Here is a 17098-nt window from a genome sequence, read left to right as displayed (position 1 = left end):
TATTTTTTGTTTACAAAACAAAACAGCTTAACACCAATAACATTTTCTATGACCTAAAGGGTTATTGGAGAAAGAATATACATATACATATATTTTGGAAATTTGATTACTGTTTTTTAGGTAGGCATAACAGAAGGTCTTTGTAATTGTAATAGACTTCTAAACTCATGCTATTTAATCTACTTAACTTGAGCATTTCTTGGTAGGCTTGGTCTCTCCCCTCTGTATGAACCCCAATCTATGTAGTAATAGGTATCCGTGCAAAGCGCGTAGACTAGAGAAGTACCAATTTTTCAATGAGTATTATTACCATAAACAATACCGAAGGGATAAGGGAAGGGAAGGGAATTATCTCATAGTAATGAGTGCATTGCGATTCATATTAGCTTAATGATGTGGGATCTATTCTTTAGAGGCGAGTCCGAACGGTGTGTCTTTCGCATCATTTATAGGAGATCTACATACATAATATTAGTTTTCCCTGTTCATGTTCACAACCTCCTTTTTATACCTTCAGCCTTTAGGCGAACAAGGATATATACGTTTTTATACGATCAATACCGTCCCACATCGAAATTATGGTTTTAGACCCCTAATGTGTTAGGACGAAATCCGTTTCAGACATTTTAGAGTCGATTAAACCCTGTCCGTCCGTTTGTCTGTCTGGCTGGTGTGCATGATAACTCTCGAATGGATGAATAGATTTTGTCTGTACTTAGATCAAGTTCAAAGATCAAGTTCTTCCAGACATACATAGATCAGTATCGATCGAATATGGACCACTCCTTCGGGTGCTTCCCCCACAAGATTTCAAAAATGTTCATCTCTATGTCCGTCTGGCCGGCTGGAGCACACAATAACTATCGAACGGATCAACCGATTTGCGGCACATAATATTTAGTCCAAACTTAGATCAAGTGCTTCCAGACATAGGTCAGTATCGAATATGTCTAATCCTTTGTGTGCTTTCCACACAAAATTTCCAAATTTTTTGATAAAGTGCCGTTGAAGGATGTATTTCGTATCGTTTTGAATTTACAGCAAGTTGTCATCGGTGCCTCCTTAAGATAATGGAACCACCTCAACCTTTTCACAATCGCTGGTTCTGATTTTGGATTGGTCGACTGTGGACCAGGGACCTTTGAAGCAGTTAACGATACTCCGCCTGCTCGCGTTTGCAACTGAGTCTGGTGGCTTCTCTTTGCGGGATTTTGGAGCCGAGGCAAATGAGGAGCCAGGTGAAACCGTCCCAGAGGATATGGATGCCCCCATTGCCTTTATTGGCTTCTATCTTGAAGGCTGTGACTTAGCCACCTTAAACGAAGAAGTATCCTTATTTGAACAAGAGGTTTTCTCTGTCGTCACATCCTAAGGGGTCTCGAAAGGGGATTCCACCTGTTCTAGAGTTAGAAATTTCGCTAACAAGTTCCCTCTTAGTTGCATGAGGAAAGTTCCTCTCGAACTTTCTCTTAAACTTGAGGTTAGATCTTATCAACTAAAACTCTTTAATGCTGATAGAGTGTAGTGGTCTGCGGTATCAGCGAATCATCCATTTTATTGATGGATATTTCTCCCTTGCCACTTTCCTCTTACAGTGCTTTTTGCTTGAAAAGCAAAGGCTTGTAGAATTTGTCCGACGCACAATGGTTCAGGAATCGATTTTCCTGGCCAAAAATCAAAATTTTGTTTTGTAACAGATATTTAATTTCTATATGGGATTCGATAGTAAACATATTGAAACTAAGGAAACCAAAAAATTAGGTCAAAATATTGGAAGGTGCGGTCGTGGGGTGCCCCTAAAGACGAAAATTTTTCCAATTTTTGAGAAATACGTAATTTTTGAAAACTTCTGGAGAACGAAATAGCTTTTTCTCGGAAACTATAACAAAAATTGCGTTCGCTGTTTTTTTGTTAGGTAGGTAGGATTGTGGCCTTTAAAAATAAATTAAACAAATTACCGTGGCGTTTACACAACATGAGCTATTTTATTTTTGCTCAGGTACTAAATTTTATTAAATTCCAAATTTAGTGGACTAGAACTTTTTTGGAACAACATGGAACAATGGTATATTTCCACAGAAATATGCCCGGAAGTCTCCTCTTTTAGCCCATATATACTTTTGTTCCCGTCCCGTTCCGTCCGTTTAACACTTTTTTAAATTTATTGAAATTACATGGGTAAAAATGTGTGTTTTCCATACCAATTCCCATATGAATTAAAGCTTTTTTACACAAATTAAAAATTTTTGGAGTATATTAGTTTTCATATGAGTTATATAAGTTTTATGTACACCCAAAGAGCATTTTATTTTAATTTTTGAAAAAATTTAAATTTTTTGCATTTTTTAATGTGAAAAATATGTGAAAAAAAATTTTTTAATTTTTTTTTTCGAAAAATTTTTTTTTGACATTTTTATAGTTTATTTATTGGTGTTTGACCATATTTAATATATAAGAAGATATAAAAACACAAAAGCACTGATATTTTGATAAAAAATAGCAAATAAATTCAAAAGTTTAACTTTGACATTGAATTCCTCTGCAACTACCAGACCAGAATTTGACCGCTTATAATTCACCGGAAAGCTGATTGCGTTATCTGTCTAACAAAAAAAGAATTGTGAAAATATCTCTATCCGTTCAAAAGTTACAGAAAAACGATTCTGAACCACTGTGCGACGGCAAAACGTTCGGTCCAGCGGAACAGGTCGGTTCACCAACCTTTCCAACAGATTGTGTGCAGGATTTTCTCCTCCACTGTTTTTTGACTGAAAACTAAAGGTTTGTCGAATTTGTCCAACGCTAAAACATCCGGCCCAGTAGGACAGGTCAGTTCAACAACCTTTCCGATGGATTAGGGTGACTGCAGTTGGAAACATGGATCACTGTCGTGTCAATGGCTTCATCATCTTCTTTTATTGATAAATACTCTCCTCTTCGAGGGTTAGGGGGACATTCTCGTCAATAAGATTGAGGAGTGCCCTGCTCTGTCTATTTAAACTGTCGTTAATGTGGCCAAGTTCCGGAATGTCGTCCCCGCCCTAGGCTACAGTCCTCTTAATTGTTACACCAGAGCTTGAGCTGTTGCGAAAATTCCCCTCTCTCCGAGTGTTAGGAGGGCATTTTTCTCAATAAGATTGAAGAGTGCTCTGCCCTGTATATTTCAACTTTCGCTAATATGACCAAGTCCGTCGTCCCCGCCCTAGGCTGCATTCCGCTTCTCTATTACACCACAGCTTGAGCTGCTGGCGACAGTAGTGAGGGGTCCGCTGTCAGTACCCTTATGTGCGATGGTCAGGGATAGTGAGGTTGACATACTTGTAGAAGTAAAGACTGATGGTGCCAGGGCATCCACACCTACAAGGTTTATTTTCGGTTTTTTTAGGTTTTCTGCAGAGAATGTTCGTATATCTCTGAACGACTGATTTGTGGACGGAATGAGGTAGACCGCAGCAACCAAGCCTAATACTCCTTGAGGCGCCCAGGTATCAATGAGGCACCGTTCAAATACACCGCACCGTACCCCACTGCAAACATTTACAAACACCGATAGGCACGTGGTCGCCTGACACCCAGTTGTTAGAAAATCTCTTTAAGGGTAAGATGTCACTACTCGATATATGTCACTCGTCACAGAGGTGAACTGTGGAATAAACTACGGCAACGCTTTACACCTCTAATCTCTTTTATAGTAGGAAATCACTACATAATATATATGTCGCTCGTCCCTAGGTGAATTGTCGAATAGTCAATTCACCTCAGTTGCTCGCAACAAATCTCTCTTCTCTTTTTAACCGGGGTTGGCGTCAGCTTCGGCCTTGTTCTAGGATAGTTTTGAAATTTTTATCGAAGTTACAGCGACATAATATTCTTCGTGCAGAAATGAATTCTTCCAGACATTAAAAAATCCTACGGTGACCAAATAAAATGGCTGGTAGTTCTAGGATCCTTTTTAAATTTTTTACCGACGGTACAGCGTTATAATATTTTTTGCGCACAAGTTCATGCTTCCAGACTCTAAAAACCCCTACTGTGACCAACAAAAGTGGCTGGTTGTCACGTCAAATATCGAAAGGAATAACTCAAATCAAGTTCGAAAATGGGCTATATTTGACAACTTCTTTCGATACCTCCTTCAAAAAAGTTCAAAATTTTCGCTTATATTTAGTTTTAGGCCTCGATCAGTCCTTAAACTAATCATTCCATCAAATGTAGTCTTTCTAATTCTGATTAAAGCGACATATATTTTTTGTGGGCGAGTCCACTTTTTCCAACATAATGATCCAAAAGCTCTAATAAATTATACTTCCATATCTCCCAAAAATCGTTTTTCATTCCAGAGTCATTACCATTCGCCCCAAAATTGTTTAGTTCCCTTTTGTACACCCTTTACCTACCTAGCATCTCCTGTTTTATTGTTATTGACTTGTTTTGGTGTTGGTGGTGTGTTTGTTGGCCGACAGACATAAACACTTTGCATATCGAACCATATAGACAAGCAAGAGAACGAAGCACAGCAACCAGTGTTGGCTGGATGGCTGGCTGGCTGGTTGGCAGGCAATTATTTTACCATATATTCTGATGCTGTTGCTGGCTGGCTACTCTATTTGTTACATTTAGAAGACTCTTTCAGTACGGCCGTATATTTCATTGGAGAAAGTTACGGTATTTCGGAGAAATATTCGGTTTTTAAAACGAAATTTTCCGTTACTCATACGTACGTACGCACGTTCGTTCGTTTCGACAACAAAATATTCATCATACGCCCAAAGGAACCACGACATTGTCGTGTCGCGTTTACTTTCTTCCTTTCATTCGTTTCGTAGTTAATCACAATGATGTCGATGCCGATGATGTTGATGATGATGAAGAGACAGCATTATGCGTGAACATATTTTGCACGGCGTTTTTGCCTTAAACATTGTGGCAAATTCATTAGTAGTGCCACAGGCTTCGTAGATAACAGACGTAAAATTTCATTCATGAGAAATAATGTTATCTGTGGTAGTGGTGTGTATATAGTTTTTTTTTTGTGCGCTCTCTCGGTATCGGTCTTGCTTTGGCAGAAAAACGTAATGTTTACATTGTCAAACATTTGCTAATCATTTTGGTCGCGTGACATCCCCAATTCATTCATTTCTTCCACAGTGTTTTTTCTTTTTTGTGTCTTGACCAAAAGAGGATATAAAACAAGTGGCAAAAACACAACAACAATTTCCTGTTCTCTAAAAAACCAGCAAAGCAAAACAAAACATTGCGAGTGCTAATAGTTGTGACTTGGCGCTAGAATGCAGTGGAACATTTAAGGCGAAAAATACGCACAAATGAAAACAAATTGCTGTGGTGTTGGTGTCTTACAACACTGCAAGTGTTGAGTGCAGTGCATCATTTCAAGTGATTGGCCGGATAGCGCATGTTGCGGCGGCAATATTATTTTCCTAGCAGTGTGAATTTTTTAACGGCCAACAAAGAACTTTAAAAAATATGTGAAATTTTATTTAAATAAAAAAATTAAATAAAAGTCTCATAATTCAAAACTTAAATTCGCGTTCGTCTGTCTCTCTCGCATTTCCTTCGTTTACAACATCAATTTTATTTTTGTTTTCAATGTAAAGTGAAAATAGCAAAAAACAAACGAAATTTCACAACAATCCCTTGGCCATTTGTCACATGTCAAAACGGCTGTCAAAATAATTGAGTGAAAAGCTTTTTAACGGAAAGAAACCCGGAACGCAAACGCAGCAGCCCTAGTCTGTCTTGTGTCTTTTTAGCCATCAAACAATTATCGTTTAAATTGTCACAGAGGGCGGTGGCGGCAAGCAAAAACAATTGTTTTTGCTTTTCTTTTTTGCGTTAGCTTTTCTTTCGATATCATCAATATCATACAGCTGTCAAAATGCAACGTCGCATGTCAATAACCATAAGAGAATATAAATTCTTTCGCAGTTTTTCACAAAAATTTGAAAATTGGCCGAAACGCAAGGCGGAAGCAATATGGCGTAAAATGCGTGAGCGGAAAATTGCAGGTGAATATTACAAATTGTTATAAGAATTTTCAAAATCAAAATTTCTCAAAATTGTATAAATATTATATGTATATTGCTTGGGTTTCCAACCAATATGTGTGTTTGAAATAATCTTTTTTTATTTGTATTCATTCTTTGATTATGGTTTGTTTACTTAATTGGCCGAAAATTATTTATATTTCTGTGGCGATTCTAATTGATATCATTAGATGGGCTCTTAACACTATCCCCAATTATGAAAATGATTTTTGTTTCTTATTATTAAATTCGTTTCTGAAAGATTTGAAACATTTGCATGCTTTGCTACTAGGTGAGGGTAGTGCACGGGTGGTAACGGACGGACAGACAGACCGTGGTGGTTGTATACTTTCTCTACTCGGTGTGTGGTATTTGTTTATCTCCTCGAGCAAAATAGCCGGTGGTCAAGATGTTTGCTCCAAAATTCGTTTTTTCTATTCAATTAGCTGCAATTTTTCTTACAATTGTTAACAAGTGGATTTTTTTGGGAATTTAATTTTTCTATTTTTGGAAATAAAATATTGTCTTGATTTTGATTTTTATGGGAAATTAATTGAATTAGAATATAAAAGATTTTTATAATTAGTTTTTATGTGGTGAAAGCAAACAAATAAATTAATGAATATTCATTCTATTGTTAAACAAATGAATTGTCAATTATCAGGCAATATAGGCTCCCCACCTCAGAATGGTGGGGTTCATTTTCGTTTGAAAATATGCTGATGAATATTTTTAACAAATAGTCGTTGTTTTAATATTTTGTTAAAATAACTTTAATTTATGATTGGGAAAAAATTGGCTATGTTTACCAAGGCGTATGGCAGGAAAGACTACAGTTCCAGATCTCGCCACAGATCTTCATCAGTTCCCTTGTTTCTTGTTGAGAACGGTTTCTTGTTGAACTGTGGAAGATCTGTGGCGAGATCTGAAACTATAGTCTTCCCTGCCTTACCCCTTGGTATTAAAACAACGACTATGGGATTAAACCTGACTATTTTGAAAAGCAAAATATAAGTCGTCATCCCAAATAAAAAACGCCAAACCTCCTATTTTTAACGAAGTTAAAATTTTCATATGAAATTTTAAAGAAACTGCATTTTTAAATATTTTATACGGCTTATACCAAAAACTAGGCGACATTATTATGGAGAGGGCTAAGGCTACACCAAAAAAGTGGATCGTAATTGGCAAGTTTCCCAACCAATGAGAATACACTTTAACCGAAATTACTATTTCAACGTGGTTCTTTTAACACCAGTCTTAGTTCATAGAATGAAGGAACGATTAGGCAATACATAAAAGGTGAATGAATAAACTAAATGAACTGGGATACATAGCTAGTACAAGAACCATATGATCGGTTATGCTTTAATGAAATAATGACTAAAATAGCGAATTTTGGAACCTTAAACCGTCTGGGGTGTACTGAAATGTAGAATGTTTGTACTAAAATTAGAATGAAAATGACAGATTGAGCTTAGTACAAACGGTGGACAATGACACTAATGACCAACCCAGCATCAAACCAATGCTTCTACGTAGGTTTATATGCTGCTACAACAAGAGCTAAAGGACATATGGACTACAGAAACATACATACATTAAACTTGAACTGATGAAATACGTATGTGCTTGGAATGATTAAAAAAGCACGCATCCTATGAACTAAAAGAACAACATACTGATAGATGAACCACTGAAATGTCTGGTAACAAATAGTAGATCGCAGTATCCCATTTCGTTTTTATTTTGCGATCAAGTACGTGACAACATTCCACATTAAAGGGATTGGACTATTGGTAAATGCTTGCCAGGCAGCGCCCAAAAATCGACAAAATGACGATAAATCGTCAAATTCGGCAACACTGTTGCCATGCCATTTTGTGTAGGGGTAGTTTAATATTGCGAAGACACCAATCAACTAAATATAAAATTGAAATTATGATTAGAGGTGACTTCGCTAAATGCTCTGTACCGAAGTATTCTTCCTCTAAAGATGATTATGATATCTTTGCCAACAGCCAGTTTAAGGTTTGTTGTTGTTGAATGTACGTATGGAGAGGAGGTTGGCGTCTTCGGTAGCTGATACCTGACGACCTTTAGCTTACTACCCCTTAATGTTTCATTCTTGCTTTGGCGTTTTATTCTTGTTCTAAACTCGATAAATAAAGGACTCAGATTCTGTTGGAATTATGGAAATTCTGATGTACAGATGTTTGTTAAGAAATTCTCCAAACACTCGGAGTCTATAAATTTCTTGGATGTTTTAGTAGGAGAAGATTAAGAACGGGCAAAAGAACCTTTTAAAATAATTGTTTTAATTATAGCAAATTTTGGCATGCCGCTTTTAGTATAAATTGTTTGAAGGAGTCTATTAAAAACAAAAATGTTGTAAGAGATCGCTCTGGCCAATTTTTGGTACACGAACCTTGTGTAGGCGAGCATTATTATCGTCAACAGCGGTAACCAACGTTTATAATCAAACTCCTCAACGCTTCTACCTAGGGTAATTTGAATACCTTTACCTTTTTAAGGTGAGTGTCTTCGATATCGACGTTAGAGACATCTAGCGCACTTTCCTCCTCAATAATTCTTCTTTTCTTCAAATTAGATTTTCATCGATTTTTATTTCTCCATCCACTCTGAGCCTATAAATTATATGGAGGTTTAAGTAGAAATTGGAGAGAGGACATAAGGACCCATTAAAATAATTTCTGAAACCTATTGAACACTATAATAGTTGTGTTCATTTACTTGCATGAGGATACAATTCTTACAATTTCTTTCCATTTTTAACCTGCAAAGCGTTCCTTAACCCCTAAAAGTGGTAAAACTGGTAGTAATTTTTAAGAGAGAGAGAGAGAGGTAGAGATAGAGAAGAACAATTGCGTTCTCTTTTACCACAGGCTAACACACAAATTTCTTCGGGTAAAAACTGATAGAACTGATTTTTCGACATTATTTTGAGGATCATTTGGCTGGCAATGACGAAAAAATAACAAAAACAAAAGAAAAAAAGCGAACGCTGACATACCATTTTACCATTTTTCCGTTCCTTTACTTTTGTGGTAAAAGTGGTCATGAGAGTGCAATTTTGACAGTTTTCTCTTTTACCACTAAAAAAACTAAAGGAACAGAGCTAATCATAAAACATTTTAGCTTGGTGGTTTCAGTAGGAGGTGTTTAGAGCAGCTGATACATAAACCTATTAAAAGTATTCTTTAACATATTGTTAGATGTCGCTCCAGTCGATGCTCGGACGTGAACCTTTATATTGGCTCTAGTCTAGGATAACTGGTGTCCATGGAATATTTTATGTGCTTACTCAAACTACTCCTACTACTTTACTGTCCATTAATAAACAAATACTTAATGCTGTGTAATATCCGACGAAAAAACAGGTTGTTGCTCCTATTTTAAAATATAATATATAAAATTGTTGATCTTAATATTTCACTTTCACTTTTATTTGCTAACATTTTTCTTTGGCTGTATACATGTGCCACTTATTTAAAAAAAGTAGGAATAGCGTTAAGTTCGGCCGGGCCGAAATTTTTATACCCTCCACCACAAATGTCAGCCATTTCGGTGAATTAATGTGGCCACAACCTTCAAAATACCGAAAATCAGAAGGTACCGTTGTATGGGGGCTATATGATGGCGTGGAACTATACCTACAAATTTCTGGGGGAAAGTTTTATACCCCCAACGAAGACTTAATACCAAATGTCATCCATCTCGGTGTGATAATGAGGACAAAACCTTCAAAATACCGAAAATCGGGAGACACCGTCCTATGGGGGCTATATCAAAACGTGGACCTATATAAACATTTTATGGCAGAAATGTTTCTTAGCCCCTGGACACACAAAATACAAAGTTACAAAAGATTCTGTTGTCAAATGGGACTAATACATTCAAAATATATTAAAATGACGCGTACTTTATGTGGGGCGTTATATGGGGGCTATACCAAAACGTGAACCTATATAAACCAACTTTGGTAGGAATGTTTCTTGGCCTCTGGAGACACAAAACACCAAATTATAACCAATTCGGTGGTAAAATGGGAAAAATATCTTAAAATTCCTTAAAACGTCGACGCGTCACGCGTCATTTTGTATGGGGGCTATACGAAAGCGTGGACCTACATAGCCCGCTTTTAATACCAAAAGTCATACATACATATAATAGATTTTCCAAAAATTGAATCCACCTACGTCAATCCGTTCGGACGCTAGAGTGATTTACACAGACGGACGGACATCGATGTAGAATTGCACGCTGATCAAGAATATATATAGTTTGTAGTGTCTAAAATTATTGTTTCGAGTAGTTACAAACGGAATGACAAACTTAATATACCCCCATCCTATGGTGGAGGGTATAAAAATGGTTGTTTTCATTAACAAACATTGATCGTATCCTGTATTTCAACACTTCTACCTTGCTACCAATTAAATTCTATGATCTGAAGACAAGTTAAATGTTTGTTCTTCTTTTTCTTAGGTATTTTTCTTCTTTTCTGCTCTGCATATCATCATTCGTAACCAATATAGATTCAAATATGCGGCGGCGACGGCGTCGTCGAGAGAGATTGAATATTATTATTTATCAACAAAACTAAAGATGTTGTTTTTGTTTGGTCATTGAACAGGGAATTATGGCAATACGTGTGCGTGCTCTTCGGGCCAATATAAATTATAGTGAATTGAAAAGTAAACAAAAACACAGGCAGGCAGGCACACATACGCGCATAAATGAAAACAAAAACTTGAGGAGGAAAAAATGTATAATAAATGAACGAATATCGTTCATAAACAATAAAATCAGGCCTAAGAAAAGTGATTTATTTCTTTTTTAAAGGTAATTGTGTTTTCTTTGTTTTAATTATTGCAAATAAAGAAAATAACCTAAACAGAAAGGGACAAGGAAGTTAGCCGGAGTCATGACAATAATAATGATAACAAAAACAAAAATAATAACAAATCTTGTTTTTATTATGAATACATTTGCTTCCTTCTTCTGAGGTGAATTGCTGCTTTTTTTGGGTATGCTAGAAACCCGCGTTTGTTTTGTAAGCATTTTCAAGAGCACATATGTTACTCGTTTCTCAGAGTTGCTATGGCAATAAGATTTGTCAAAAGCAGATTTATTAATGTACATATGTTAAGATCTATTAATATAAATTGCATTTGTAATTAATTAACTTCTCAAAGGTAAAAATAGAAATTTCTCGGATATCATAGTAATTGGAACATCTGTATTAAGTCAATAATAATTAATTATTAATGTCACCCCTGCAGTAACAATAAAATATTCCATCGTATTGTATATATGTCATTGGTTGGAGTATGGGAGGTATACAAAAGCAGCCTATATATTCTAATAATATAATATGTGTGTATTGAAATAATCATGGAAACAATAATATTTAAAAAAAAATATATGAAGGCGTATTAGTGTTATTAATTCGTCCATTGTTGCGTATGAGTAGGGACATTAATCATACGCTACTTTATTAATTTGAGACGTTTTCAAATTAAAGTATTTATTTTAATTTTTCCCATCTTTCTGTCTAATTTAAGTTTCATTTTAAACTATTTTTCGGTAAATAATCGATTATCCGTAAAACTCCATCATCCGAGAAGGCATAGCACAGAATCTTTTGTTCATTTTACTCGATTAACTGTGAAAATCTTTATGATTCGACCACATTTCAAAGGATAATGCGAAAAAAAATTATTTTAGAACAGTTTTAAAGTGTTAAGCTTATTTTTAAATTATTTATAAATATTTGCAAGAACTCATATTGTTTTGATTAAAAATATATGAGAAACATTGTAACTCCATTGTCCGGGAAAATCGATTAACCCTAATTCCTCCCGTCCCGACCATTACGGATAATCGCTGTCCGACACTGTATTAAATAAAAACTTATATGAGGGCGTATACGTGTCATTAATTTGTCCTTTGTTGCGTATGAGTAGGGACGGTAGTCATACGTCACCTTATTAATTAGTTGCGGTAATGAAAAATTTTCACTATACAATCATTTCAATCATTTTCATTCCAACTTCCTGCATATTTTAATTTTATGTTAAAATATTTTCCGGTGAATAAATTCACATTCATGTCAACAAATATTTATCATCTATTCGTTGAACGAAAATTTCTGCAAACTCATTATTTTCTTAAAAATACAGTAAATACATTTTGATTAATCTTTACTAACAGATTAACAAGGTGTACAACGCATAGCCTTCACAAGAAATAAAATTAAACAAGAAACGTTCAGCAGCACACGCACGCAATAACCTCATCCATCCTCTACTGTGGTGGTGACAAATTTTCTTATTAAATACAACAGTTTTTCCGCTTTATTGCATTTTATCATACGATATTTTATGTTGAATTATTTGCGAGCAAAATAAAGATTCTTTGGATTAACGATTTTATTTTGATTTTTAAGTTTTAATTAGTAAATTGTCTGTATTTTTTTCAAAAATCGAAAAATTCACACCCCAATGAAATTGTCATAAAAACAGAAAATTATAACAACAATGGCAATTAAATCAAAACTGTAAAAATAAAAACACGCAACAAAAATTATATCAAACAAATGGAAAATAATCAGACATTTGGCGGACAGATATGATGACGCTTATGGCTGTGAAATGCGTGAGAAATAAAAATACGAGAAACACTTAAATTGTGACAGCATTTTTTTTTTTTTGTTCAATGGCAGACAGACGGACTCCTACAACATTCCGGAAATGTTTTTATTTCGCACATTTTGTGTGTGTTTTCGCAATGCGAATGCATATCACCATTTTTGTTATTATCGCGCAGATCAAGCAAGCATCAACAAAATAAAGGAACATTTTGAAAATAAAACATACACATATATTTAAAAAAAAATCACATAAAAATATGTTTTTTACCCAATTTGTAATAAACAACGATTACATTTTATGATTTTGGAATTTATTTAAACCATTTTGGGAATGAGATTAAGATATTGATACAGATACTGGCGCTGTAGTTTGTCATTTTGAGACGTTTTTGTATTTTTAATTTGGAAAAATACATTTTTGGAAGATATTACATTGTGACGGATAGTAGATCCTTTCTATTCATTATAACTTATGAGATTTTAGTTTTGAAAAAAAAAAACATTTCATTTGTCTGTTGAAGTTTTACTTAACAAAGATCTAGACCTACTAAAGAAAACCTTCTCATACTTACATGAAAAATGAGTAAGCGGTGACGCAAAAAGTGGCCATAAAAGTTCCTTGTGTTTGTTATTATTCTTTCCTTCTTCACACAGAATTTTCATTCACATTTTGTTTGTAAAATACTTATGTATTAATTTTCACATATGTTGACATATTAAACCACAAATAAATTGTATATATTTTTTTAATAAATAAACAACACGCGTCATATATATAAACAGGAAAATATTTTCGTTTTTTTCGATTGAATGAACTGAAACAATACAAAACTTGCTTATAAAGTGGCTGTTGTTGATATTTATTTACTAGGAAGAAATTAAATTCATATTAATGATACAATTTCATTAACTGTTTTCCCCTACTCTATAAATATACAATTATTTCATATGCATTCACATGCAAATATTTAAATATATTTTTTGTATGTATATAATGTGTCCCATAGACACAAATTTCTTGGCCTTTGTAAATTGTGTGTAACATTGTGGGAAGTGGGTCATCTGTATGGCGATATTGAACGATCTGCGTGATTTTTGTACTTAAGATGAAAATTGTCCTACTTTTTGGCAAATTGTAGCGGTATTTATATTACAATTTTCAGTTTAGTTTTAGCTATTAGTATAGAAATGGTAATTTCTTGAAGATTTTCTCTTAAACGATTTGAAAATAATTTTGAATTAGTAAAATCCCCCTGTTTCTGGGAAATATTTCATTCAGTTTCACCATATACAAAAGCATTAAAAATATTAAAAAATGTTTGTTGAAATAAATCTAAACAATCATCGAAACATGAATATTTTTAAAATTGTATATGTATATAAATTCGTCCTTTGTTGCGTATGAGTAGGGACAGTAGTCATACGCCACTTTAATAATTGGTTGCAATAATGAAAGATTTTCAGTTCAAATTATTTAATATAATTTTCTTCTGATCTTTAAATAAATTAAACGCATATCAACAAATATTTTTCATCTCTTCAAACAACAAAAAATCATTATGCTTAAAATTTCATAAAAATATCTCTTAATTGTTCCACAAACATCCCATACGGGACAAGGGAGACTTCTCTCATATCAATGAGTGCACCCCGATTCATATTAGCTCATAAAAATATGTATATATTTTGATTAAAATTAATTAACAGATTAGCAAGGTGTATAACGCATAGCTTTTAATTAAAATCGAAGGAAATTTTTAAATTTCTACAATTTGGAAAATATTCCAGCTATGATTCCTTAGAATACCTCAATTTTAAGTATATATTATCTTCAGAAATATTACTGACAACAATATGAGGATTTCGATTTTGTTGACTTGATACCTGAGGATTCGTAAAATGTCCACATTTGAACAATTTTTATCGTGGCTTTTTAGATAATCTCCTTATTTATTATCCCCAAGACATAGAAAACATTATAAATGTTAGTTGAAATAACTTTAAATAATCATCGAAACAACAATATTTTTTCTTTTAATTGTGTATGGGGGCGTAAAAATAAGTGTTATAATTTCGTCCTTTGTTGTGTATGAAAATAATTTTGAATTACTAAAATCCCCCTGTTTCTGGGAAATATTTCATTCAGTTTCAGCAAATACAAAAGCATTAAAAATATTATAACATGCTTGTTAAAATAAATCCAAATAATCATCGAAACACGAATATTTTTAAAATTGTATGTGTTTTAGTACTTCTTCATCTAACCTTATTATAATTAGTTTTAGTGTATATATACTTGTTTACTTTTACTGTATGCCGGCTGATTTATGGGGTGTACGCGTTCCCTACGATATAGGGAGGTGGCCCCCTCGGTCGGATGGGGCGGGAAAGAGCGGCGTGGGACCGAACGAAAAAAATACATATATATATATAAATTCGTCCTTTGTTGCGTATGAGTAGGTACAGTAGTCATACGCCACATTATTAATTGACTGCAGTAATGAAACATTTTCAATTTATATTTAATAAAATTTTCTTCACTCAATATTTTAGTTTAATGTTAAAATATTTTCCAGTCAAAAATTTTAATTTTAAAATATTTTCCAGTCAAAAAATAAAATGCATGAAAAATACATTTTCATTAATATTTACTAACAAATCAACAAAGTTTATAACGCATAGCCTTTAATTCGAAAGGTATTTTGAAGAACCTTGGAAACCTATTGTAGGGTCGAAGTTTCTGCTATTCTGGAAATATTCGAGCTAAGGTTCCTTGCAAACCTTCCATTTAAAGTATATAGTATCTTCAGCATTATTACTGAGAACAATATTAGCAATTCGATTTTCGTGACTTAAAGAATTTTCTTTTTTATAATGCCCTTTTAGTTAATCTTCCTTATTTATTATCCCTGCACATAGAAACACATTAAAAATATTAAGATTTAACTTTAGTTAACCATCGAAACAAGAATATTTTTTAATATTGTTTATGGCCCCGTATTAGTGTTATTAATTCGTCCTCTGTTGCGTATGAGTAGTGATGGAGCTAATACGCCACGTTATGGCAGTAATGAAATATTTTTAATTTAAATTATTTAATATAGTTTTCTTGTCATCTTCCTGAATATATATTTTAGTTTAATGTTAAAATATTTTCCAGTATATATATAAAGAGCACGCTCCTAATTGTCACTTTCAAAAAATATAAAATTATTTTCTCTTTGGCTTATTTTGTAGTATAAGTAGCATAGAATATGTTGGTCAAGTCGACAGAAAAAAACAAACCCACAAAAATATATGATGATAGGTAAATTCGCTTAAGAGCAAGAGAAGGCACCGCAAAAAGCTTTTTTAAAAAAATGTCTTCAAGAAGAGTACTTTCAAATGAAGAAACGATTATTTAAACAAGATTGGAAGTTTTCTTGAAAAAGTCATGAGTATATAATGTATTTTGTGTTGATTCAAATTGTTAAGTTTTTCGACATAAAGCTAAAAAATTGAGGGTCTTCCGCCCTCAAAAAAGTACTCTGCATTGAAGACGAAAGTTCTATTCTCTTGGATATTCATTAGCGAAAACATTCATTGGTTTCATTTGTGAATAATAGGACGAATTATATTTTTTCTAACCCCAAGATTAGATTTTTCTACGGGACAGCCTTTTATCTTATCGCAATTCATGTGGCTATAAGGAACCCACCCACATACATACATACAAAAATATAATTCTATATCCATGTATAATTAATAATAAAATTTCTCCAAACTCCATAGACGGAACAATATGCAGCCAATTTGCCATATTGAGTTGATTAAAATTACTCTCCTTATGTTCTTCTACATGAAGTTTTGGATTTAAAGTGATTTATTACTGTGAAATCGATGTGCCTTATATATTCTTAAGGGTAGAAATTCCCCCTCTCCCATCAAATACCTACTGACGTCAATGAACTTCACTTCAATCATTTTTCCATCACACAACTTTTTTGGTTTACCGTATAATTTCTAGTGTTGGGCAATCTCGTTCATTGAGCTGATCGATCTTTTTCATTCCGTTCACCAAAAAGATCCGGGTCGTTTACTTCGTTCGTTGGCTCTTTTTCGTTCAACAATACATTTGACTGTATTATTTTCTTTTGCAGTCGTTCGATCTATGCTGCATATGACTCTGTCGTTCTTTTCACCGAATCGTTCTTTTGAAAATGTTCGTTCACGAATGACACATTGTGTGGTAATGGGGGTGGTTTTGTTTCTGAACGTAGTGGTGGTGGTTTGATATGAAAGAATCAGATGAACGAATGATGCAAAAGAAAGATATGACGGAGATGTTCTACTGAATGAGGTGAGTTACTGAGCGAGAGTAGCTCTCTGAATCATTGTT

The 17098-nt window shown here is 33.9% G+C and overlaps 1 protein-coding gene across 1 annotated transcript in view; it reads left to right on the top strand.

Moving 5' to 3' along the window:
* Positions 1-4631: 4631 nt before the first annotated feature.
* cv-c (RhoGTPase activating protein) overlaps positions 4632-17098 on the top strand; it is a 60270-nt gene continuing 47803 nt past the window's right edge. Inside the window, exon 1 of the mRNA XM_073959054.1 lies at positions 4632-6026. Within this exon, the coding sequence (XP_073815155.1) occupies positions 5897-6026 (130 nt within the window). The 5' untranslated portion in view covers positions 4632-5896. The remainder of the gene's footprint in view (positions 6027-17098) is intronic.

The sequence above is a fragment of the Musca autumnalis genome, unplaced genomic scaffold (assembly GCF_047663935.1).
Source record: "Musca autumnalis isolate F117 unplaced genomic scaffold, ASM4766393v1 scaffold_1, whole genome shotgun sequence".
Lineage (NCBI taxonomy): Eukaryota > Metazoa > Arthropoda > Insecta > Diptera > Muscidae > Musca > Musca autumnalis.
The sequence above is the reverse complement of the archived record's forward strand: the minus strand, read 5'-3'. Positions and strand labels throughout refer to the sequence as shown.